Source organism: Pleuronectes platessa, chromosome 13, assembly GCF_947347685.1.
Source record: "Pleuronectes platessa chromosome 13, fPlePla1.1, whole genome shotgun sequence".
Taxonomy (NCBI): Eukaryota; Metazoa; Chordata; class Actinopteri; order Pleuronectiformes; family Pleuronectidae; genus Pleuronectes; species Pleuronectes platessa.
This window is the reverse complement of record NC_070638.1, coordinates 3,143,979-3,169,800: the sequence shown is the minus strand read 5'-3', so window position 1 is coordinate 3,169,800 and position 25,822 is coordinate 3,143,979. Positions and strand designations below refer to the sequence as shown.

At 44.4% G+C, this 25,822-nt stretch overlaps 1 protein-coding gene across 2 annotated transcripts in view; it reads right to left on the bottom strand.

The window, feature by feature from the left end:
* Positions 1–25,822, bottom strand: part of lig1 (ligase I, DNA, ATP-dependent) — a 43,176-nt gene that overhangs the window by 2,803 nt on the left and 14,551 nt on the right. For both annotated transcript variants that reach the window (XM_053438563.1, XM_053438562.1), the window contains 16 exons: positions 25,228–25,341; positions 24,796–24,962; positions 24,284–24,360; positions 23,982–24,073; positions 22,532–22,631; positions 22,230–22,315; positions 21,170–21,285; positions 18,786–18,881; positions 14,355–14,465; positions 12,757–12,828; positions 11,060–11,204; positions 10,383–10,465; positions 9,584–9,736; positions 5,757–5,810; positions 2,616–2,759; positions 1,134–1,226 (listed from right to left, as the gene is read on the bottom strand). In XM_053438563.1, coding sequence (XP_053294538.1) covers positions 1,134–1,226; positions 2,616–2,759; positions 5,757–5,810; positions 9,584–9,736; positions 10,383–10,465; positions 11,060–11,204; positions 12,757–12,828; positions 14,355–14,465; positions 18,786–18,881; positions 21,170–21,285; positions 22,230–22,315; positions 22,532–22,631; positions 23,982–24,073; positions 24,284–24,360; positions 24,796–24,962; positions 25,228–25,341 — 1,703 coding nt within the window. The remainder of the gene's footprint in view (positions 1–1,133; positions 1,227–2,615; positions 2,760–5,756; positions 5,811–9,583; positions 9,737–10,382; positions 10,466–11,059; positions 11,205–12,756; positions 12,829–14,354; positions 14,466–18,785; positions 18,882–21,169; positions 21,286–22,229; positions 22,316–22,531; positions 22,632–23,981; positions 24,074–24,283; positions 24,361–24,795; positions 24,963–25,227; positions 25,342–25,822) is intronic.

The window sequence follows — 25,822 nt, the reverse complement described above, 5'->3', positions numbered from 1 at the left end:
TGTGTGTAGCAGCGCCTGCCTCGCTGACCTGCTGTGTTCTTCACGCCTGTGTGTGTCTGCCCTGTCAATCACGCTGCTGCTGCCAAGAAGCCAATGTAGGCTGTAATTATATTATGTCAATAAGTTCACAGATCATTAGGTGAAGGGCGGGAGTTATTCCTGCTGCTCGCTCTGAATGTGGGAGAATATGACGGCTTTCAAACACAATGTCCAAACACTGCGCTGTCGTGTGGACACACACACACACACACACACACACACACACACACACACACACACACACACACACACACACACACACACACACACACACACACACACACACACACACACACACACACACACACACACACACACACCTGCATGATGTGTGCGTCCACACTCTGGTTGTGTTGCAGCTGCGGCCTTGCTCCTGGCAGCTGAGCCGTGTTTAAACATTACAGGAAGCAGTGGTGACATTTGTGTTTACCCACATTCAGGGCGAGCAGCAGGAAACTACTGCCCTTCACCTAATGATCTGTTAACTTATTGACATAATATAATTACAGACTACATCGGGTTTCTGGCAGTGGCAGCAGCGTTGGTGGTGCGGGGACACACACAGACACACACGTCACAGCAGCTCAGCAAGGACACCGTCTCACATATGTAGGGGGGGGGGGGGGGGGGCGTGTGGTCAAGGAAACAACTGCTGTGCATCCATTCAGGCTCAATTCACCTTTGGTTTCTCTGAATACAGTTTGATATTTACTCTCAGGCTTTTTTCTCGATGGTGTATATTGACTTGTGTGTGATTCCTGTGCAGCGTCTTTTCTCCAGAGCTTTTTAACATCTACTTGTTTTGTCTGTTGCCTCTGGATGTTTATTTTGTTGACGGTGGAGACCGAGAGAAACGTCCTTGACGAGTAAAGATGCATGTGATGTCAGCAGAAGAGAAAACAACAAGGATCTGCTGTGGATTGATCTTTGTTATTTAAGTTGTTTTAATGGACGTGTGAATGTTCATTTGATGCTAAAAAGAAACAAAATTCTAAAAGGAGTTGAATCCAAACGGGGGAAAAAGGGAATTAATAAGTAAAAGTGGAATCCAGACGTCCCTCGACCCGTGTCCCAGAGCAGCTGATGTGATTTACCTGAGCTCCAGACGTGGCGTCCTCTGGTTTTTTGTCGTCTCTGATCCGGAGGAAGCGAGGGAACCGCAGTGAGATGCCCTTCACCGGATCCACCTGAGGACAGACAGCAGCAGAATGAGTAAACACAACAGTGCCACTGACACACGTCATTGATTTGTCCTTTGGGACTTGTACTGAAAATGATAACTAACAGATCTGTGTTGAGGCTTTTGAGAGTCGGGGTCTTGGAAGCTGCTGAATCACTTCAGTTCAAAATCTTTCAGTGATTTCTGTTTCACGGCTTTCTCAGGTTTCGACTTCCAACAGGCTCATAACCGTTAAAAAATAAAAGATCAGTTATTTACTGAAATAACTTTTACACAGGTTCCCCCCCCCCCCCCCCCCCACCAAAAAAAACTACAGCTGCTTTTAAACATTCACTGAAGTCCGCACATTTTCCTGAAACTTTCCGAAAGGGCAGGAAGTGAGAACTCAAATGTCAAGAGTCAGTTGCTTCGCACATTTTCTAAAACATTCCCAGCGAGTTCACTGGTGGAATGTCGAGAGAATGTCGAGAGAATGTCATCGCCAGCGGAAGTGAGAACAAGCACCAACATTTCTGGGAAATTCACGACAAGCGAGAAGTTGTTGATGACGTGAAAACAACAAAAAGAAATAGAAATATAAGATATTTGGATCATGAAAACCAGAGCTACTGATACAGATTGTAGATCGTGAGATGAACTTCTCAGCAGGGACTGAATTCATTAACAAAATTATGATTAATTGTGAATATCTGGTCGAAGTTACTTCATCACACTGAGGAGATACGACCGGCGGCTGAGGTCTCACACCAGTAATAATGTGTTAGTGCTGAAATCTTTAACAGACCACATCATGTCCTTTAAAGTCATTCACATCATAAGTTAAAGGGAAAAAGTTGTGGCAACATAAATTTTTAAGACCTAAAATAATTAGACGGATGACCTGTCAAAGCGAAACCTGGTGTTTCAGAATATTTAATGTCCGTACGTGTCATTTTACTGAAGAACGGTCTCAGCTGTTATGGAATCTCATCATATTGTTTCAAATCCAAGCGTTTGAAATATAAAGTTAAGATTTAAGGTTTAACAGATAATTTAAATTCTGAATTCTACCACCTAGCAAGTTTAAAAAAACGTGCAAAACTAAATGATTCATATTAAATGTTTTAGATAAAGTATATATTTGTCGCTACATGGATTTAAATGATGTTATAATAAACACGTTTACATGCACGGTGGAAGTTTGTGTCCGATGTGCAGCTGAAACCTCGAGGTAATAAATACGTATCTGTTTCATTAAATCCGGCATCTTTTACAACATTTTTAATAACTCAATTAAGAAGCACTAATTGTGACTTTTCATCACGGGCACCCGACCATGACAGGCTGAATTCATCAGTGGAAACACATGGAGGAGGAGAAGGAGGTGGAGTGGGGGGGGATTAGTAGCTGAACTGACCAGTCCCATGGCGGCCTTGTAGACGGGCGACAGCGACAGGTCGGCGCACTTCACCTCCCAGACCTGCACGGCGTCCAGCCACACCTCGGGCTCCGCTGATTGGTCGAAGCGGTAGTAGGCACGAGGTTTGGGCAGAATGTGTTCCTGGAGAAAATTAAAAAAAACAAAGAATGACATTCGTTAACCATCGATATCAAATATGAGAAAAGTAAACAGACAGTGACAGGGAAGCTTCGGCTGCTGGATCCTGCTACAATCATCTCCACAGTTTGAACCCCCTCTCAGTCAAAGGCCTGCTCATCAAGAAGGTGTGATTTCCAAACCATGAAAAGGTTTCATTCAGAAACACCTTCACAAACCTGGTGTCCACCTCGTCAGGTGAAAACAGAAATATACCCTCAGGCTGTTTGCTTAGCGGTTCCTGATCCGTAAAGAAAACCGTCGACTTCTAGAATATTTAATAGCACCTTTTTTTTTTTTTTTAATAAAGGGCACGAGCAATCATCCTGTCACAGAATGATGACCATCTCCTCCTGGTGTGAAACAACCATCTCAGGAAACGTGAGTCTCAAACCGAGCAGCGTTAACGAGACCATCATAGTCACAGTCGAGTAAATCTGGAGAAAGGCTCCAGCACCATCGCCTCATGGTTTCTCTCTCTCACTGTTTTTATACTGTGAGCATTCAAGTGATGCTCTTATACAGTGTGAATTACAATGAGTGAGCGGGTGGGCGTGTTACACTTAAGCTCTAACTGGTGGAACACCTATAGTTTTTATCCCACACGTCAGGTGCATGATCTCATCCTGTTTGAAATGTTAATTTAAACACAGTCATTATTTTACCGGCTTTTGCATGAAAAGGGGGAGTGGGAGCCATTTCACTTATTTTCCACTATTTGTCAACTAGAATACATTTCGAGCTCTTAGCGGTCGGTGATGAATTCATCTCGAGGGCAAATGTAAAGCCACTTATTTAAGGAGAGTAATTACAATCAAGTGCTGCTGCCGTCACCGGGGGGGGGGGGGCACAAAGAGTTTGACTTCTCGTTTAGCAAAAGAAAAAAAAACTGCAGGCTCTCGGGTTTTTACTGTAAATCCTCATTTTCTTTATCAAAGAGGCTGATCCAGAAGAAATAATAACTCAGCGCCGGCTTCTAATGTGGAGGAGAAAAGTCAAAAGCAAACAACAGGTGGCTGCAAAGGGCGTCATGGAGTCAGGAGGAGGAGACTCACACACAGTGACTCACAATCCTGAACCGACAAAGACACACACACACACACATCGGGAAAGGAAAGAACAAAACACTGAATTTATCAAAGGAATGACTTGTGAATTTATGCTGCTTCATTAGTGTCATTGTTATTTATTATGATAATGTAATCATCAAGCTAATATTCAAGATATAAGGAAACTGTGACTGCTCGGCTCTGCTTCTGTGTTCGGCCCAAACAAGTCAATCGTCTGTTTCGGATGTTTTATAATAATCTGATGAAGATTTTTTAATAAAAAGAAGAAAAAGGAGGAGAACGGGCCTCAGAGCTGCACCGGCCCAAACTCCGGTGTACCAGTACTTTATCAGAATAAACACCAGGACGGGGAGGGGGGGGGGGGGGGAGAAGGGATCAATGTGTCCCTTGTTAAATCACAGCACCACCCAGAGGAGCCTGAGCCGAGCCAATCGTCTCCCAGCCTCCAGTCCCAAAGCCAAAGCAACACGGCCACACCGGCAGCTCGCCCGGATTCACCATCCATCACCTTCAGGGGGGTGGGTGTTGGGGGTGGGGGTGGGGGGGGTTCGTTACAAAGCACCACAGTGGATTGGTGGGAAGAGAAGGGAAACAAACACAAGGTTCCTCTGGCTTCTCAATCACTGCTTCACTGGGATTCTGCAGCGAGCAGCAGTTTGTACCGACGAGTCCAAACCTTAATCTCGTTTTTTTAAATTAACTTCGAGGATTTGTTTTATCCCCCGAAACCCCCGAGATTGGACCAGTCAGTCACAATTAGTCCGTTTTTTTTTTAAACAGCCTCTGTACTTTGCTTCTGTGAAAGCAGCTTCTTAAAAAAAAAAAAAAATACAGGCAACAATTTAGGAATAAATCAACAGCAGATATCATTCACGGGGAGCAGTTGTCATTTTCTTTTCCCGACGCTGCCGCTCTGGAACAAACCTCTTCAGCAGTAAATTGAAAAAGCAATTCATTCTCCCAGCGTCAGCGTGAAGCTGCACAGTTGCTCCAAGTGCACTTTTTATTGGTGAAACTGAGGTGGTTTATGATCTCGGCTCCGTATTTCACAAGCACAAGACTGAATTCATACGTTTCTGTGCCAATATAGATATTTTAAAAGCAACGTTATTTATATTTCTGTTCTGTCCTGTAAGTGGTGGATAGCGTGTTCATAACAGTGGACAAGCCTCTGGGTGGAAGGGAAAATCATTTTCTGTAAAAACCCGAGCTTGCCTCTGTGACTTCTATATTTTGTCAAGTTAAAGGCACCTGGAGGCAAGGTTACAAAAAAGTGACGGCTTTATTATCTCTGCCGAGGAGTTTCTGTTTTTCACCTCTGCCTGCTTGTTTGCTCGTGAGTGAGATTACACAACACACAATGAACAGATTTCTACAGAAACTTGGAGGAAAGATGGGTTAGAACAACTCATTCCAGATCCAGATTCAGTTCCTTTATCATCGTAAAGTGTTTATTGACATTTTCACCCTTTGTCCAGGGAATAATAAACTGATGTTGATTGAAATCAGGCAGATTTAAGGGACTGATATCGTTGAGTGTCTGTTATTTGGTGGATTTGGTGAATTCAAGCGACCTGTGGGGCCTTTTGGAGACAGAGCTCCTCTACAGCAGGTTGACTTGTATCTTTGGAGGATCTCTGCACACATTGTATTTCAGTTTGAAACTCTGCTTTGAACCTGAAGAGAGAGAATCAGTATTTGTAGAGTTTCAGCTCCGTTTACCACGAAACTGAATCTGATTCAAATGAAGCTACAGCAGCAGATTTATAAATTTGGGGTTTTTTGACTCTGACAAACGATTGTGTCAATTCTCAGCAAAAACCAGTGCAGAGTTGTGATTTCCACTGAGCTGTGGCACTGGAGCGTGACAGTCGCACTGGAGCCACTTTACCTTTAAGAACTTGTAATGTTGCTCCAGATCTTCATCCTTGAAACCGGTGCCGATCTGAAACAGACAAAAAAAAAAAGAAAGGAGATAAGAGCGGCGCACAAACACATATTCCCTCGTGGTGAGACAGACAGCAGACATTTGGCAGCGAGGAGAAGAACACAGAACAGCAAGCAAGCATCCCCCCCCCCCCCCGCCCCACCCCCCCGCCCTCCCTCTACACTATGAGAGCCTCGTCTGCCTGCTCCGCCTGCAGCTTTGTGTCACCTCTCAAAAGACCCGAGCCCGATGAGACACCAGCAGCATCTAATGGGCTGACATGCACAGACAGAGGAAAGACAAAAGGAAGGCACATCATGCAAATATAGGATTTTACAGCTCACAGATGAATTGTGAGGGTGTTGTTTTTTTATTGCAGGTGTCCACGAGAACCTTTATGTTTTATTAATTAGCTCAATATAAGAAGGTTCAGAGGTGTTTCATTCAACTGTGGCACCTTCATGTATTCAGCTCTGTCTCCATGGGGTCAATTCTCATGTGAACGTCCTCTGGACCAACTAAACACACCAAACATAGAGCAGCCTTCAGGACACCTCTATGTGTAGAGAAGTGAATCACACTTTTACATGCTTTTTTTAATCGTCTCTGCAATGGGATGGGGTTTATATCCAATCCACATTCAACCGTTTATGATATTTAAGGCTGTTAACAAACACTAATAAGATCTTTAAGCGAATTAAGTGTTGTGAAATCGAGAAAGTGCCTAAATAAACATGTTAAAAGTCTCAGTGTTTGTTTTACACACAAAGTTGATGACCGGTGGAACATTTGTGTTTATTGTCGTCTCAACACAAGCAGCTACTCGTGAACTTTTGTGTGTTTGAATTCAGGATCTCTCTATTTACAGTCAGTTTTCATTCCCCTCTTCTCTCTCAGCCCGTTTCCTGTCTATTGATCATATAATCTCTATTGAATTAAAGTAGAGATAGTGGTATACTTTAAAGCAGAAGGAAAACAACACACAGCAGCTGCTCCTGGATCAGCTGAGGACACGCCGTCTCGCTCAAGGACATTTCTGTGGGACGTACGGTTTAAAAAATTACATTTGGGAAATGAAGACAGTGACTGAAAAACTCTGTGTTCAGGGTTTTGTGAAGTTTACCGTGTCAAGGACAACCAGATTATTTCTTGATGGATTTCTGCCTTTTGTTTTACGGCTGGCATTGACGGGTGACGGAAATAAAGAAAGATGACATGCAGCACGCAGGAGAGCTGAACGCCGCAGTCACACAACACAACACAACTGCTGCACTGCCACGACGCACACAACAGAGGTGTTTCAGCCACATTCGTCCATCGGTTTGTTTAACACCCGCACTTTACGCCCTTAAATACCATCACAGCCTATTTTCTGCTTTACTCCATTACTCCATACTTTACATTCATAACTACAGGGATGGTGAGTTGGGCTCTGAGTGCTGCTACATCACAGGTGACCTCCACTCACTGCCCCTGGAAGCATCCTGTGTCAACAGAGACAAGAGCAGCCACTGGGTGGATACCAGTAGCTCTTTAAATCTGAGAGGATTGCTGCTCCACATCCTGGCTCAGTGAGAGCAGGTCATTCACTCACCTGAAGGTCAGTGGTTCGATTTCAGTCCTTGGGTGAGAGACTGAACCCTCTACTGACGTGTGTTGTGTGATAGAGAAGGTGATATGAATGGAGGCAGCTTATGAACACTCAGAAAAGCTTTGAGTGGCCGATAAGACTAGAAAATGGTGATGTAAATACACTCATCTCTTAATATTGCCTGCATTAAAACTGTTTCTGAAAAAAGAAAACACACAGTAAGTCTCTAACGGTCGAGACAATGACAGCTACACTCTCCTTCCCAGTGTCTGTCCCCTGCTCCGTTTTGATTGTCATTAAGGGAGCAGGAAACAAATGACATTGTCTGTAATATCCATAAAGTTTTATGCCCAGGATTATGACACTAGATTTACCACCTCGCAGTTATACGCCTCCACCAGCCAGTGAAGTTTGCAGGAAATATGGTCCCAACAATAATGGGCTGGAAAGTGTTTTGTGTCAAATTTGAAGGATTTCGTCAGATCCGTCCCAAAGATGCTTCATTCACGAGAATCATCTGAGAACTGATGGAGTCTCACACTCCGGAGCTCGCAGCGATACAGGCAGAGAAAGATTAATATGAAAATCAATAGCAGACAAAAGACGTGGGGTTATTCTTTCCTGGTATCCTTCAACACAAGGTGCAGTCTTCTGTTGTGCAGCTCTAACTCCCATCGAGCCGCCCCTCACCGAACCAGGACGGTTATTTTTCCGCGTGTGAAAACATTTTACACCGAGATTTTTATTTATGGAGGAAGCAAGTGTGAACAGGAGAAAAAACCACTAGAGCTGCCAGGAATGCAAACGCGGTAATCTCACGGGTGCTTTAACCTCCGTCAGCCGCGGTGGAGCTGCTCAGCGTCCGAGGTTGTGCCAGTGAGCTCCCAGGTGTGAATGTGAGGAAGCGTGTGAGGGTGAAGAAGGTGGTGCTGGGAGGAGGAGGAGGAGGAGGAGGAGGAGGAAAAAAGAGAAGCACTCACTGCTTCACTAAAACCCTTTTTTCATGGATAAAGACATAAAAGTTATGGGAGGAGAAAACTGGGGGTGGAGGGTTTTAGCAGGACTGAGAGGAAACTGGATTTACGCTCGGTGGTGAAGTTCACGCTGTCATTATCACAGACGCACACTCGAGTGGTCACGCATGCTCCAATATATGTTTAGCACTTATCCTGAAATGCACCCTGTCATGCTTTCACACTCACACACACACAGACACACAGATTTACCTCCAACTCCAATTTTAGGGGGGGGTGGCACACACACACACACACACAAAAAACAACAATCGCATCCAAAATACACTGAGCTGCATCAACATAAAAACACCCCGAAGCGCACACACACACGCAACAAACAGCCGTAAACAGGAAACACTCACACTCCCCGTACGCTGCTTAGCACCTTAATGCTACAGATCTGAAATACAACATCGCACAGAAGAGAAACAAACAAGTTGACAAACAAATGGCTCGAGGTGCGGCAACACATACAAATACACACGGTTGCCAGTTTGTTTGATACAGCGACTAAAGCTAATCCAGTTTATTGCAGTTAATCCTATTATCGTGGTTTAGATGTGACATGACCAATGAGACGCTGGACGTTTAAAATGTTTTTTATTTTTTTATATGCATTGTAGATCTGCTAGTAAACTAAGAACAGTAAACTTTGAGTGTGAAAATTTATATTTTCTTCTTTGTTTGCTGGGTCAAAAGAACATCTTTATCCGAAGTTAAATTAAAGCTTTGCACGTTTCAAATTAAAATGGAAAAGTAAATATTGTTCTGGGTTCTTCCAGGTGGAACGACTGTAAAGGATTTAAGACACAACTTCAAAACCTCGCTCGGAGAAGAAGTCGGAAAAGTAGAAATAATAACTTTACCTTGATGATCGGCACAAACACAAACGTGTGGGTCTCAGTGTGAAGCTATTTTTTTTTTGCAAAAGTTGAAGAAGGCATTTGATAATGTTTTTTATATTTCCGTAACGGATGTGCTCTTTAAAAAAAGTTGATTGGTTTCTATTATTTCACAGATTGTATAATGTGAATTTTGCAATGCAACTCATGAGATAAACCCCCAGGAGGAATAAACAAACCTGAAGACGTGTGGAGAACTTTAAGTGAGTTTTAGAGAGTTGGTAGAAGTGTAGCGTGCACAGACACACACAGACACACACAGAGACACACAGAGACACACACCTTGCACACGGACTGGAACTCCTCGTTCTCCTCGTCGTAGCACGCCAGCAGGAAGCCCCCGTAGGAGCCCGCCCTCTTGCCTTTCCCCATGTAGGCCCCGATCACACACAGGTCCACCGTGTCGCCCACCCCCTCCAGGTAGTCCTTCTTCAGCTGGGGGGGGGGGGAGCAGCATTAAAGAGTCAGAGTCATGATTAAGGATTTCACAATATATCATACGAGACATTTAGTTGAAAAATGCATCTCGGTATTAACACCACATCAGTTCCGAGTCCGAACCAGGGAATCAGTTTTCTTTGCATGAATCAAAAGCCCGAGGGCTCAATTATACGTAATTTATTAATAATGTGGGGGACGTGTCCGAGTTCTAAACAGCTAATAGATTTTAAAATGGTCTTGTCCTCCAGAAATCGGAGGACAGGTTGGATGAAAATGTCCCAAGTGGAGATTTTTTAATCAATGTGAGAAATGTCCCTCTTAAAAAAAAGTTCTTTGTCTTTAACGAGGACTCGTTGTTCTTTCAGTTTCTTTCATTCTGTTCAGTTGGATGAAGATTAATTTCTTCTGCTAAAATCTGCCACTTTATTTTGGCCTTTAAAAAAGAAAAGAAAGATTCTGTTGTTTGTATTTTTCCAATAAACATGAACAGGAAAGCTTAAATAAATGAAGGACTTTATAGTCACTTTACACTTTAATGTTTTTGTGTCCTAAACAAAGTGTTGCCATGTTTGTGCATTAAGGGTTACTAGTGTTTTTACAGTGCTGACTCCCACAAGTAACACAACACACACACACACACCTTGAGCCAATTATGAGAGCGCTTGGCAATTTCATAGGTGGCATCCTTCTTCAGAGTCTTCACCATGAGGCCCTCACAGGAATCTACACACACACACACAAAGACACACACACGCATTAATAAACACAAAACACGATGTGACTCGTGCAGAAAGGAAATGAACAGATTATCCCTCAGATACACGAAAAGGTCTTTGTGTGCTTCTGCTACACACAAAGAAGGGCAGGACACAACCGTGTGACTCACATACACACAATACACACTGGGATACGCATTTCTGTGTTCTCTCTCATATACAGAGTTGGAAACACAAAGCAAGAAAACTCAATTACACAACTCACAGGCTCCATCTCTGTTGCAGACACATACACACTCATGCAAACAGAAATTCTAACCAACATCCTGGCTTGACAAAGAGGCAGCAGCAGGAGTACACAACCAACACACACACACACACACACACACACACGACCCTCGCACAATTTACACGTGAAGGCACAAATGAAATGAAACTCCAGCAACACACCCACACACAAAAACCTTCAAGTTGCACAGGGACAGCAGGCGAGGAAACAAGAGCACAGTTAGAACGGATACACAAAGTTCAAGACACAAAAAGACAGCGGGAAGGAAAACAAGTGCGAGTCTGTCACCGACTCGCACACAGGAACACACACCTCGAACAGACTGCTCCAGGAACTCTGCGATGGCGTCGGTGTTGTCGGAGTCGATGGATCGGGCGAACACAAACTCTCCCTCCACCTCGGAGAAGCTTTCCTTCAGCAGAGCCCGACGCCGACACAACGGCTGTCGCACCAGGGACTGCACACACACACACACACACAGAGACACACACATAAATAAAGCACACATGCATTATTACAAATGGGAAAAAAAGAAAGAAACTGTATTATTACAACCATTTCCTCTTCGTAGCTTGAAGCATTTCAATGACAAGGATGAAATGCCATCTCAACTAGCTACCCACACAAACATAAACTCAGATGCAGTCATGACGGTTTGGACACACATGCAAACACCCACACGTACACACACAATTACAGTCTCAAACCTGCAGCGCACAAACAGACACACACACAGCCTCAGTTGCTCACTATGAGCCTGTTCCCAATCACCTACTATTGTTCTTGAGGCATTAATCCAAAATAATATATGAATTAAACTGCCACAAAACCACCAACTTTAAATCTTTCAACACTTAGTTGTGGTAGAAAAGGACCTGAACAGAGAAATGATCAATCTGGAAGCACTAAAGGGGAAAGATGCAGATTCTCCCAGTAAAGAAGGAGATTTTCAGTCTTACCCAGTGACTGGAGGAGCCGGGGGATCGAACCCACTAACCTTTAAATAACCTCTGATGAGAAGACAACCCGCTTTACCTCCCGAGCCATATCGTCATGTCATACAGCTGCCTTTATTATCATGTTGTTATTTTAATGTAATTTTAGCAGTAAAATTTCTTCTCATGTCATAAAACGTAAAAAAAAAAAAAGAAGAAAAGGGTCCAAGGACATGACCTTGTGGTCCTACGTGGTGCCACTGCTGCCCCTGCTGGTCGGTTGGAGGAATTTAGAGGAGACAGCATGAAGTAACTCCCTCAGGACACTCCCAGTGAGCTCCCAGTGACAGGCACCACAGTGCACTGGGAATTGAACATTTCCCAATTTGTGGGCAAAGAGAAGTAAACAAACGAAGGACACGAGCTAGTAAATAAAAAAGAGTAAGACACACAGCATGTTTTCTTATGGAGACAAATTAATTCATAGAATTTACATAATCGGCATATTAGGGTTGGAGGCAGCAATAAACGGAGAAGCTCAACAGTCACTGCTGCTCTTTTAATTACGTCATTTCGTTGTCGTCCACTTGGGGAAATCGAACAAACTGATGGAGACATCGGCTTATTCAGATTTCCTTCGCTGTTCAACGTTTGCTTAAAAATGCTGCATTATCTGGATGAAGACATAAAGACTCGATCTCGCACAATTACCAAACCAAGACCGACACACACAGACACACACACACACTTAAAGAAATGCACTGCTTTCTCTGTCAAACACAGACTCGGAGAGCGTCTTAGACAGACACACACACACACACACACACTCAGACACACTCCGCTGGAATTACAATGAGCGTTACAATCATTATCTCATTAGGGCCTCCAGTAGCACCATCATTGGCATTCAGGGAAGTTGTTGGCATCTCGGCGGGGCGATGAGTATGCAAGCGCACTCACAAACAATAAACACGCACACACACACACACACACACACACAGCAGTTTAAAATGACAACAGACGTGCAGGGAGAGATCTCTGGGTAATATGTTCCTCGTCATCACCGGGTCTTACCTCGCCGTTGAGATAGAGGAGGTCGAAGGCGTACACGCACACCTGCACTTTGATCTCCGAGGCATCCACGTCCTGCAGGGAAGCATCAACACACAACAACACACATCAACACACATATGCATTTTAATGTTTTCTCCCTTGACAAAAATATGCAAATTGACGCATCTTATTCACAAATCACTACATCTAACCTTGGTACTTGTTACAAAGAGCTCCTTGATTTCCATCCCGTTCGTTTTGAAAGGCTGCCCCCCCCCCCGCTCTTCTTCTTCGTTCCTCTCAGTCTCTACAATCTCTGCTTCGACTGAATACAAGATTTCCACCACAGCCCTGATGTTAAACTTCATGATTTCTGCACTGAAGTCCTATCGAATTCCTAGGACAGAGTTGTGTTGACTATTTGTTGGTCAAATTACCGTTTGTATGTCAACCTCTTCCTCCTAAATCAAATGGCGTCATTACAACTTGAAGTTATCCTGATCTAAACATGGTGGTAACACATCTTAAGGGCAGAAGACGGCGACCACTCACTCAAACTGAGAGTGAAGCAGAGATAAGAGAAGAGAATTCAGTAACGTGAACAACAAAAAGTGTGAATTCAGTGTTTTCAGGACCCTCAGACGATGATAAATTATTAGTGCTGCTGCTTCAGGATCAGAGCAGAAGCAGCGGCTGGTTTGTATCGTGTCAGAGTCTCTCTGAGTTTCCTCGTCCACTCTCCTGCTGACCTGCGCTCCCTTTACACTTTAACAATAAACAACAACACACCAGGAAACAGTGGAACACAACCCTTTCTATACAAGCACTATTTATATGTGGTGAAACACATTTTGATGCATAAATCTCCTCTCGAGTTATAGTTAGATTTGGTTTGACGTCACAAAGGGAATAGCGTGGTGTCGTCCTCGTACAATCTAACATTTCAAAACGTCTGTGACCAGTGGTGAAGGAAACTGATCAGGCAGCAATTACAATAAAATCCACAGCAGTCTCCAAATTTGAGAGATTTGTCCCTTGATTTATCGCTGCCCTCCTCATTACTTCTTCTCCCCCCCCCCCCCCCCGCTCATTAACAGTGTTTAATTAGTCAATATCTGGTTCCATCTCCTCAACTGAAAATGTTTCATTTCAACAGGAACGCTCGTGGCGGAGGAAACAGTGGAGATGCTGTTACGTAGATTGCCGGCAGGGCAGCACAATCAGTTTGTGCATCAAACTGTCATTATAACTAATCATGATTTCATAGAGGCTGTAACAGTATCCAGCAAAATAGAAATCATCAGGATAATCAGTTTCTCCCCCTCTCCTCATCATGGGCTCCATATTTGCACTCTGGTTTCTTCTGTTCTAATTTGCTCGGGGTGTCATGGTGCATGCAGAAGACGGGGTAAACGGGGCAGCTTCACCCCCGGTGTGATTGGTGTGGAGGGACGAGGTTATTATTTTTGATCAAAACTAGAAAAAAACATGACATTTGCAATCACACACTCCCCTCCGCTCCCTCACTGTCCTGTCTCATCCTAACCAATCTCCTCTGTCTGCTGCACCTTCATGAACATTTCATACCTTTCTCCATTTCATCCCTCTCCACATCTTACCTTTCTCTTACGGGTGGTGAGGACCTGGAAGGGCTGGATCTGCTTCTTCTCTCGGTCCCAGGCGACGGCCTCCGAGTCCAGGACGCAGGACACCACGGAGTCCTTCTTCATCTGCAGAGGACACAGTCAAGAGACAGTGAAGAGGAATCACAAAGACGGATTAAACTCGGCGATAGATGAGAGAGACCGGGAGCGTTTCATGATTGAAAAAGCCAGATGATGTTATTTACCCATCTGTGTATAAGCAACACCTGCTCTAGCAAACAGAAGACGGTTGGATTTACTTAAATGAAACTGTCGGACAAACTTAGATTCAAACTCAGATCGAGGCTAAACTTGGATGTTTTAATATAAAAGGCGTATAGACGTGTTCAGGCTGTTCCAGGACCTGCAGCTGAGCCTCAATTAAATGCTCTGGAAGTCAACACACTATCATCTCCCTTAAATTCATCCCTACTCCCGAGTAGCCGTGTCTGTTTGCAGCCGTCTCTCCCGCTCGACCAGTTGCCAAACTGTGAAACCCACCCCCTCGTTTGGTCGGATGCCCACACTGTGCCAAAAGCCAAATCCATTCCTAGATGTGTTCTGCAGTTTGTGTTTCTTTCTTAATTCAGCTTTAAGGAAAATGCTTTGGCAGCTGATGTTTCCCTGAGCAGGAGAAATAGCACGCCCAGCTCATGCTCACGGGCAGATTACATTGACCAAGAGTGGCTGCTAATTATTTAAGCCACCAAATCCTGAGTGTGGGTCTTAATCTCTTATTTCCTGGTCATTCGGGAGCCACTGGGATTCTTTAAATGTGTGAATTTACCAGCTGATCCACAATCAGAGAGTGAAATCTGAAACCTGATCAGACAAATCCAATCAGAGCTCAGAGGAGGAAACGCATTAGAGGGAAGAGGTTGTTTGGAAATGTTCTGATATATAAAACATTACCAGTTATCCTCATCAGGTCATTAGGCTAAGCAATGCATTATTTACAAATTAACGCATCGGAATTAATATTAATGTGTTAATATATTACTATTAATTCATAATTTAAAGCAATACGGGGCTATGACAGCTCAGGAAAATTAGTTTTCCTTCATTAATATGCAAAATAATGCAGCAAGGTGCTGTAAAATCTAATCAGTCCAGCTCCTCTGTGGAGCCAGTGTGTGTTAGTGTGAAGTGAAACTCACACTGCCATTGGCGTTTCACTGCCATTGTGCGTTTATTGTGTTTATAAGAATGTGTGTGGATGTTAAGACACTGCCATGACAACATGATGTCAGACACTGGATGCATATTGTAATTTAAGCAATATCTCTAATCGATACTCTGCCACATTAATGTGATAAATCAATATCTGAGATTTAAACAACTGACGCCGGCTACTTTCACAACACAAGTAAATTAAATCTACTAAATTGAGAATGGTGAATTACATAAAGACAGGATAAAATGCTCCATCTTTATAACAACAAGCAATTTAGCCACAAACTTCTCTCTCTGTTTGTTTTTATCCATCCAAAAGCTTAGAGTTAAGGCCGAGTTAATGGAAGAGAGAAAGGTAAGAGACAGCAAATGAGAGAGGGAATGACCTGAAGGGAGAGGAGCCTGAGACCGAAGACAGCAGGGAAAGAGTGAAATAATACGTTTTTAAAAAGAGGGATGAAAGCAAAAACAAAAAGAACGAATATGTGGGAGAGTTGGGAGTGAGAGGGGAAGGGTACGAGAGGCACAGACACAGACCGAGAGGGTGAACCTGCAGACAGGCTGTATCACAGCGCTGGAAAGAGATGAGAGGGAGAGAGAGAGAATGAATAGGACCAGAGTGAGAAGAGAAGTCCAGGTGAGACACTGGCAGCGAGCAGTGAAGGAACGACCAGGTATCATCGAGATGTAATGAAGAAGAAAAGAGGGATGATTAGACGCGGCGACATGAGAGAAAGAGACAAGTGGACAGATGAAGCAATGAGGTGAGAGCGAGGGACAAAGAACCATGAAGCTTTTAGAGATATGAAGAGAAAAGGGAGCCAGGTGAGAGTCAGTGAGAGGGAGAAACGTGAGGGTGACGTGAAATGATGAGAAACGAAAAGGTGGAGCCGGTAGAGAAAACTCTTCCTGAGCTGAGCCCCGAGAAAACCACCATCCATTCAAGTCATGCTGGCACGGAGCTACTGGTTTTCCACTGGACAGCAAGGGCGATGGGAAAGAGGTTTTCACGAGAGGAAAATGCTCAGGTGAGCGGTGACCTCTGGGTCGAATGTGAAGGACGCAGGACATGACATGTGAATTCTACTCTCAAATCTTCATCAGCATCTTCTACATCTATTCCAGATAAACTCTTGCTGTTTTCTCACAGAGGCTCACAAGAATAGTTCAGAAAAAGTTGTTTCAAAGGACGTCAGCCTATGTCTGCTGCTCTTTTTACTTTTCCTCCCATCTGAAACAAATGGTGCCTCATAGTTCCACATGTTCTCCACACAATGGTGCCCACTGCCTGTCGATAAGATCCTGCTGGTTTGCTGTTGTTGCTTTTAAAATGATATTTGAGTCATTTCAGGGCTTTTACTGCTGAGTTAACAGCGGAGAGATGACAGGAAACGAAGGCACAGCCAAAGGTATATAGCAGTTCATGCTCAGTGCCAAGGCCACCGGGGCGCTTCTTCAGTGGAAAGGTTTTAATGTGTAGCAGCAGCAGCAGCAGCAGTAAAAACCAACAGAGCTGTGCAAGTGATGAGTAAACACTAAAAATAAGCCTGATCTCTGAGAGAAAGAACAGGAACAAAGAAGTTCAGCTGAACCCACAAGTCACAGAAGAACTCAGAGACTTTTAGAAACAGAAACATCTCTTTAGTCACGACTTCTCTTCTCTAATGTTTCGCCGGTTTAACTCAGGACACGACTTTGGTTTGAGAGGAGATTGGATCCCTACTGCCCACAGCCATGTAAAACCAGTCTTCACAACAACAACAGGGAAATGTCCAGAACATTCAGGCACATGGAGGCATCGGGGGAGATCACTCAGGGGGAAGCACATGAATATAAATTCCACTCCGGAAATTCTGTGTATTGGTGTCGGCACCTAAATCTCTACCATCTCTATGTATGTATGCATGGCTCCTGTTTGTCATGCTGAGATATTTGCATTCCTTTTGTGGGTTTTTTCTTCCAGCTTTGCATCCGTCGCATGTTTGAAACTTCATCAACGCGCCCACTCACTTGCTGTGAATTAATTTTGACTTGCTGTATTCTCACATATGCTCCAAAACTCTGTAGAATGTCTGGAGCATATCAGGATCAACATTTCAGGAGAATATCCAGACTTCGGTGGATGTCTAGAAGCAGCTCTACTCAGAAGAATATGATATATATTATATTCTTAATTCAATATTTGATTGTTGATATTTGCAATGCCGCTTAAATCAGGAAATACCATCATGCAATAATGGGATGTATCAAATATTTATATGTGAAAGGTTTGATCCCCCAAAATATAAATGCATTCTACAAAATGGAACTTTTAAAATCATTATAAGAGACTGGTTTCTTCAAAACTCTGCTGTAGCCATTTTGTCAAACCTTTACTTCAAAATAAAATGCAAGACGTCAGTTGTTTGGAGAAACAAATTAATTTTCTTGTGTTTGAAACAGACTAAAAAACACCAGTGCAGGAGAAGCCCACTCTGTTGTTTCTTTTATTAACAATAAATCACGTCTTTTCATGAATTCCAGCTGAGGGACCCATTACTAACGTTGCTTGACTGATCCGAGTGTTTATTTAATTCACTAACTTGTCCTGATTAGTACAAAACCAGGCGGGAATTTCCCTTTAATATTATTGATCGTTGACGGTTGTGTATTGGACAAAGTCTTTGTAAACAGCCACCGTGGATGAGCGAGGGTGAGAGAGAGGAGAGAGAGCTGAACTGATACAGCTCTATTAGTGACTGCTGCTCTGCACTAAAGCAGAAGAACACTCAGCGGGTGGAGATGGAAGAGAGCGTGCTTGGATAACTCCAGGCCAGGTGCCAGGGCTTCAGGTACCGGTGATCAGCTCCTATCAGATCCTCGCTCACCCGCAGCTTTAAATGAAACAACTTGTTGATTCAAAATGTCCATCCTGAGTGAACTTAAGAAAAAGAAACCACTGAATGACTCCTGTTGGTCCCTGGCGGCTGAAGAGGGGACAAGAGGAAAAAGCAAATGGCTTTCAAATGGGGGGGAGGCTGAGAGCAGGAGCCGGAGCACACGGAGAGCAGACAGATGAGAGGTGGGTTACGGGGGGGGGAAATGGCAGAATGAAAAGACTGAGTGAGCGAGATAAACGTGTGCAGTTGTTACTGGCACACTGTAAAAGCCATCAGTTGACAATCAGGCCTCACATCGACTCGCCTGCCTCCCGGGGGCTGAGCCGCGGCGCGCTGTGTGTTCAACTGTTCTTACCTTGGGAATGCGAGAGATGATATCAGGGTATTTGCTGGTGTTGTCTTCCTGGCTGCGGCTGAACACCTTCACCTCGCCGCTCTCCAGAATGTGAATCTGGGGAAATAAATAATGCAAGATGATAAATAAAATAAGAAGAAAGATTTAAAACGGGTCAGTGTTTACCTGATCGATTGGACGTTTGAGGAATGATTCGATTTCTGTGGAATTCATAGATATTCCAGACTGGGAAACTAATGTGGTCTTGAGCGCCAGTTTCCATCATCGTCAAACCACCGTTTAAAACCACCTGATTGATATGATATAACTCATCCTGGTGCAGGTGAAGGCACAGACTCCACAAGACCTCTCCCGGTCCATCATGTCCTGAAACGCTGTGATGCCGAGGATTGGAAATGAACCCACAGATGCTTCCAGGAGATAGAGTTTGAATCTGTATCTGTTGCATGTCTGTCTGTGCTGCAGGGATTCCTCCTTTGTGGATGTTCCTCAGGCTTATCGACTATTTTTCCATATCCAAATCGAAGCTCTAAAGTGATATACTGTAAGGTCTGGTAAAACCAAATTGAAATAAAAAAAATATATCCAGTTGAGTTGAAATATATGAATCTCAATATTGAATCCTCTGCAGAGATGTTTAATAAAAGATGACTGAACTTCTAATTGATCTGTTGTGAATGAAATAATCAACTCGATGAGCTTCGGTTGTTCTTACTTGTGCAACAGGATCATTTCAGTCTGTGGGAGAAATGGTATTCACAGTGAACGGGTGCGTTTCCATTCTCTTGACCACTGAGTCATTCACCCACTCACACATCATTCACACACAGTCAGCACAGCACGGGCAGAGGTTCAGTATCTGGCCAAAGACCCTTCAGAATGAAGACTGGAGTCAGGGATCTGTTCAGTGGACGACCCGCTCTGCCTCCTAACCTCCAGCCTCCTCAGATAACAAGTCTAGGTGACTAGAAGACATCATGGCAGGATTATTATCATCTCCTTTTGAATGGTGGCGGATTCAAGGCACCTTATCCCACAGCCGAGGACAAGGGAGGCAACTCCCAGCACAGAACACAAAACACAGTGATCCTCCAGACCTCCAGTCCTCCACTCCGCTCAGATCATGTCTTCTCTGCCTCTACACGTCTCCATCAGAGGACTTGACACAAGGGTAGTAACAATATGTATTTATAGGCTTTTCTGTAATATAGTGTACAGTCTTAAACACACATTTTCTCATTAGGTCCCTAAATAGCCTCATTGTATTTTAAGTTGTACCTTTATAACGACTCTGGCTCATTTCCAGTTCCAGCTTTTTTTCAGCCTGATCAATAGGTGATAAATAATGATAGTAAACTTAAATACATACACACACACAATATGTTCCTTGTCTGATTAGACAGGGCACACTGCATGAATACACACAGATATTTTTGATTCATCAAATGCCACAGATGGGGATACACACAGTGACAAACACTGCGTACACACACACACACACACACACACACACACTGGGTCTTATAGTGAGTGGTGTACCGTGAGTCCCTCTGCTGGCTGTTGGAGGTAAAGTCCACTGCAGTGAGACCAGAGAGAGACAGAGAGAGAGCGAGAAAGAAAGAGAGAGAGGGAAGAGAAAATTGAGAGAGAGAGAGAGAGAGAGAGAGAGAGAGAGAGAGAGAAGAGGAGGACGTCATAACGTTTACTCTCTCTCCATCGTCTCTCTCTATCCATCGTCTCTCTCTTTATCTCTCTCCCTGCTCATCTCTCTTTTTCTCAATTCAGCTCAGTTCAAAGACACTTTATTGGCATGACTGTCCAAAATTAACAATACAGCTGGAGGGAGTTTACATGACTGTCTCTTCACATGTTTCTCTCTCAAAATCTCCTCCTCCTCCCCCCCCCCCCTCTACTGTTTCACCGTTGTGTCTTCATCTCGCTCGGTCTCTTAATGTGTCTCGCCTCCTCCGTCTCCAGCCTCTTACCTCACTGCTCTACATCTCCAACCCCTCCCCCCCCCCTCCTCCTTCTCCTCCTCCTCCTCATCTCACAATGGTGGAGGTAGCCTGCTCTGCCTACAGGCCCAGGGCAAAGCAGCACTACTGTTTATCTTAAAAGAATAGGTGCACACACACACACACACACTCACACTCACACACTGCAGAAACACCATGCATGCATGCACACAATCAAGTGAACACACAGCGAAAGTCACAGAACAGCAATATCTCACACTCCAAGAACACAGCCGTGAGGTATACGCATAAAAAATTCAGCTGGCATATGTTCGCTGCCAAGCGCGGGGAAAACAGTTGCACTCTGTCACATTGCCACCTACATGCACATAGACAGACACACACAAACCCACAAACACACACACACACCTGTGCACGCTCGCCGTCGTACTTGTACTCGCAGGTGAACGCCGCCTCGTCAAACCTCTTCAGCACCTCGCCAACGCCCTTTGTGGGGTGAGCCAGCATGGGCCTCAGCGGCACACCTGAGAGAAGAGGTGAAGAGACCATGTGAAGTAAACAGCTTAAAAACAGCAGGACTCCAACCAATCAGTATGAAAAAGATGCGCTTATGCATTTTCCATGAATTATAAAACAGTTGATAAAACAAATTGAGAGCGACCAAGGAGAAGTTTTCTTCATTTTCTACTTTTTGAAGAGGAGGAAGAGGAGGAGGGGGGGGGCTCAACAGGCCTGCAGGTTTACGCGAGTGAGGCAGATATTTCGGAAGAAACCCAGGAGCTGTGAAATTAGCTCCAGTGACACATTCCCACATGACACATCAACATCACACCCACAACTTTTTTCCCTGCGACTAAATCACAGATGAAATTAAGTTTGTTTGCATTCTCATTTGGACCCGAAATGAAAGTAATCTGAGTCACATCCCCCTGGGCCGCGCCGCCATGTTCAGCTACAACGGCAGCAGGGGAGCAAAATAATGAAAAATGCCCCCCCCCCTCCCCCCCTTAAAAAAACAAATGGTTAAATAGCAGCTCACAGAGCACCGAGCCAGAATTGACAGGACAGTCATGTTTTGTCCAAACCGACCGGTGCCAATTCAACAGCTCCTTTAACTACAAACGCACTATAGAAGCAACACAGCTCCCTGAACGACAACTGTTTACCTGCCAAAAGAGCAGCGAGATCTGTTTAACTGACCAGCGGCGTCCAATTTAGTTTCCCCAATTTAGTGCCGCTCGGATGGCGGCCGGTAATAATTCCCTACCTCGGTGCCAGGCCTCCTTCTCACAAATAGCTTGACAACAGTGTAATTGGGAGCTAATCCCCAGAGTAGTATCTTTTATCTTTCAGTGATAAATGACTCAAATAAAATAACTGACTCACCTCCACTGAGCGGATCGATAAACACACTGCAGTCACCATTTTTGGATTAAATAACCTTTCTGCCTCTCGATTGGGCGCTTACCTGGAGTGAGCTTGCAGTGATTGGGCAGCTGGTCTATGCCCTCCTTCAGGAGCACGGGGAGGAGGATGTCGTAATTGGGCATCTCGCTGAACAGCGGTGAGTCAGAGACAAAAGACGGGTGTTTGAGAAGAAAAACAAGAGAGAGATGGAGGAAAATAAAAAAATCAATATCTTCCAAAGTGAAAGTGAGCAGAATGAGTGCGGGGGAATGAGGGACGGGGCTTAAAGGGGATAAGGCCTCGTCGTGGCTCCGAGGAGACACTGCAAAGTCAAACCAGAGGGTTTGTTTAGGCTTCAGTTACCAATAAGTCTGTTTGAGGATGAGACTCTTCTCTTCGATCCAGGCCTTCTTGCTCTCAGCGCTCATCCCCTTCCCGGCATCGATCACAGCGGGAGGGAAATCTGCGAGAGGAGGAGAGAAAGAAAAAAAAAAAGCATTTCAAACAGATCCGTGTTACTTTCAGAACATCTGTACGACCGAGTAGTTGTTGAATAAAACTTCAGAGGCACTTCAAAAAGGTCGGGGAAATACGAGACTCGGAGCGGAGCGATTACTCGTGTCTACCTGCAGCTCAGTGTTTTCTATAAATAAACATTTTAAACTTCAGATCTACTGTGGTTGAACTGTTTCAGATAAGACCTTGAAGGCAGCTTCACATGAATAATCATGTATTCAAATACAACTGACCACTAAATCATTAATTGGAATGATCCACTAGAAATCTACTCCAAATTGACCTGCCTGATAAAAAATAATGGCAAATTAAATAAATTTTAAAAAAAAGCTAAGAAAAAACATTTCCAGAGCAGACCACACAGATCAATGCAGATTTCCCCACCGAGCCTGTGGTCTAATTGACATTTATTAAAGCATACCTCTACTCGGGAATAAGGGGAGAATACTAATAAGTCAGGGATGAATCTATTTCCTCTGGTGTCGGTGGTGCTGGTGAGAGGAGGCCGGCTCCGTGCTGAGAGCAGGTGCTGAGAGATAAGCTCTAAACTCTCCGGCCTGCAAGTGATGAATTCAGCAGCACGGAGGTGAGAAGACGTGTCCATCACAAAACAGAGGAAACCAGTTTGTGTTTGTCTTTTGCAGTCAACAATCTCATGGGAGGGATAACTGGGTTCTGATGGACCCACTATATGAAATGTCATCGTTTGCTGTTGTAATGAAAGCCAAAGAATATTTAACACTGCTTTAACACATCTTTCTATAAATATAAAACGTACCATCTCTTGACTTAACACCCCACCTTGCTCTCCTTTAATGAGACGTACCACATGTACAGAACAACCTTAAACACATGAAGGTCTGCACAGTCTTAACAAGGAAAACTGATTAAAGGTCAGCTTCTCTACTGGGAGAGAAGATATTCACAAAGCCAATTTGAGGCTTCTGCAGGCGAAGGTAGAAAAGTCATGTGGACGCCTTCCAAAGACATTTTTTTTTCAAAAAGAGCATTTTGCCTTTGTGTTCTCCTGCCTGAGCTGTGCCTCAAGTAATAAACAGCACTGTAACTTTCACAACTGTTCAACTCAGACAGTGGAAGCCTCAAATTAAATTCAGATAAGCTCCTGAAAACAGCGTTTCGTGGAACAAGAGCCGGGGACTTTGTCACTTGCTTCAGGAAGGAGCCTTTTCATGGCCGGTGTGAACAGGAGGGGCGATAACAGCAAGCAGGCACCGGCTCACTGACTGTTTTAAGATGAAAAGCTTTTCAACACATCCTTTAATAAATTCCAGTCTACCTTGTCCAGGTGGGGTCAAGCACACAGCCAGAGTGAGTGCTGATAGGACGCTCTGCTCAGCCAGGCCTATCCTCAGCTTCCCAGCCAGGGACCTGTCATTCAAAACCACAACACCAGCAGCGGTCAGTGTGGAAACCTGCTTGACCAATCAACACATGCAAACATGAACATGTATGTGCCTCTTTACTTGCAGATGTGTATACGTGCCTTTGATCACACACACAGAGTCGAGCCTGTCTGTATATATATATGTGTGTGTGTGTGTCTGTGTGTGTGTGTGTGTTGTGTGAGTGTTATTTTACCTGACTATGTAGCGGGCCTCGGCGAAGCGGCATGCCACAAAGAGGCCTTTGATGATGTCGATTTTCTTATTCATGGCCTGAGGCAGGCAGTCGGAAATTGAGATTCACAGAAGAAGAGCGAAAAGAGACGGAATGCAAAAAAAAAAAAAAAGACTGAGGTCACCAGCGAGTACAAACCAACCCCATGTTCCACCCACAGAACTAAAACACACAAAAACAACACACACCCAGTAGCAGCGGGGGGGGGGGGGGGGGGGGACTAATTGCAGCAAAGTTTCTAGTCAGGTGACGACTTATTCGAGAGGAAGAGGAATTACCTCGTTCCTCTGATGTCGACAAATAAACTAATAATTCCTCAATCGATACACAATCACATTAACATCTTCTTTCTTCCCCCCTCCCTCCCTCCCTCACCTTGATACCGAGAGGCAAACAAGAATAGAGTGAAAACAATATTTTTTCTCAAGCCTGCTTTGCCTCTAATGAAAATGTTGTTGTTTTCCGTGGCTCACCGAGTTCCCGCTCATGACGGCAATCTCCTTCAATTTCCTGAACACGCCCCCTGCTGTCAGACTGGCCGGCTGGAACATCATGCGCTGGTTGCTGCGGGAGCTCTCGGCCACGAGGCCCAGGTCTCCCTTCTCCTGCGCCTCGGCTTTAATTTTGTCCAATTGTCGACCTGGAAAAAAGAGGGAGGCGGTGAATAGCAGCCGCTGCCTGATGAGCAGCGGGGGGGGGGGGGGGGGGGGGGGGGGCTCGGTGTTTAGGCTGGGAAAGCACAAGAAACTGTTTGGGTGCAACAGCATGCTTATGATTGTGTGCCTGTTTTATGGTTGTGTGTGCTTGCCTTTGTGTGCGTGCCTTTGTGTGCCTGCTTTGTGGCTGTGTGTGTGTGTGTGTGTGTGTGTGTGTGTGTGTGTGTGTGTGCATGTGTGTCCTTTTACCAGTTGCTTGAGCAACAGCTTTCATCAGGATTGTCTCCCCGATGCCGAGCTCCATCCCCAGGTAGGCAGGACCCAGCTGGTTCAAACACAGGTACACACAGCACAGCAGGTCGTCTGGGGACACAACATAAATAAGAAGGTAAACACACACAAAAAAATCGACACAAAAATACAAACCTACAAAGAGAAGACACAGACACACACATAAAAACGGACAGAACCACGGACACAACACACTAGCGACACAAAAACATACTAAAGGATTCATGGAGAAACACAGGCTCAGTTGTGACACACAAACATGAACGTACAGACACACACCATTAAGACTCCACCAAACCACCTGCCTGCTCGCTCACACACCCACAGACACTCAGACAAACTCATAAACACAAACATGGACACACAGACACAGAAACACACTCACACACACATACACACAGGGAAATAAATACACTCTAAGGACACCCAACACATAAAGAAACACACCATCAAACATAAATACACACACACACACCATGAAACACACACCATGAAACACACACACACAGCGAAAAGAACACACCAGTGAAGCACACACAAAGTGAGACACAAA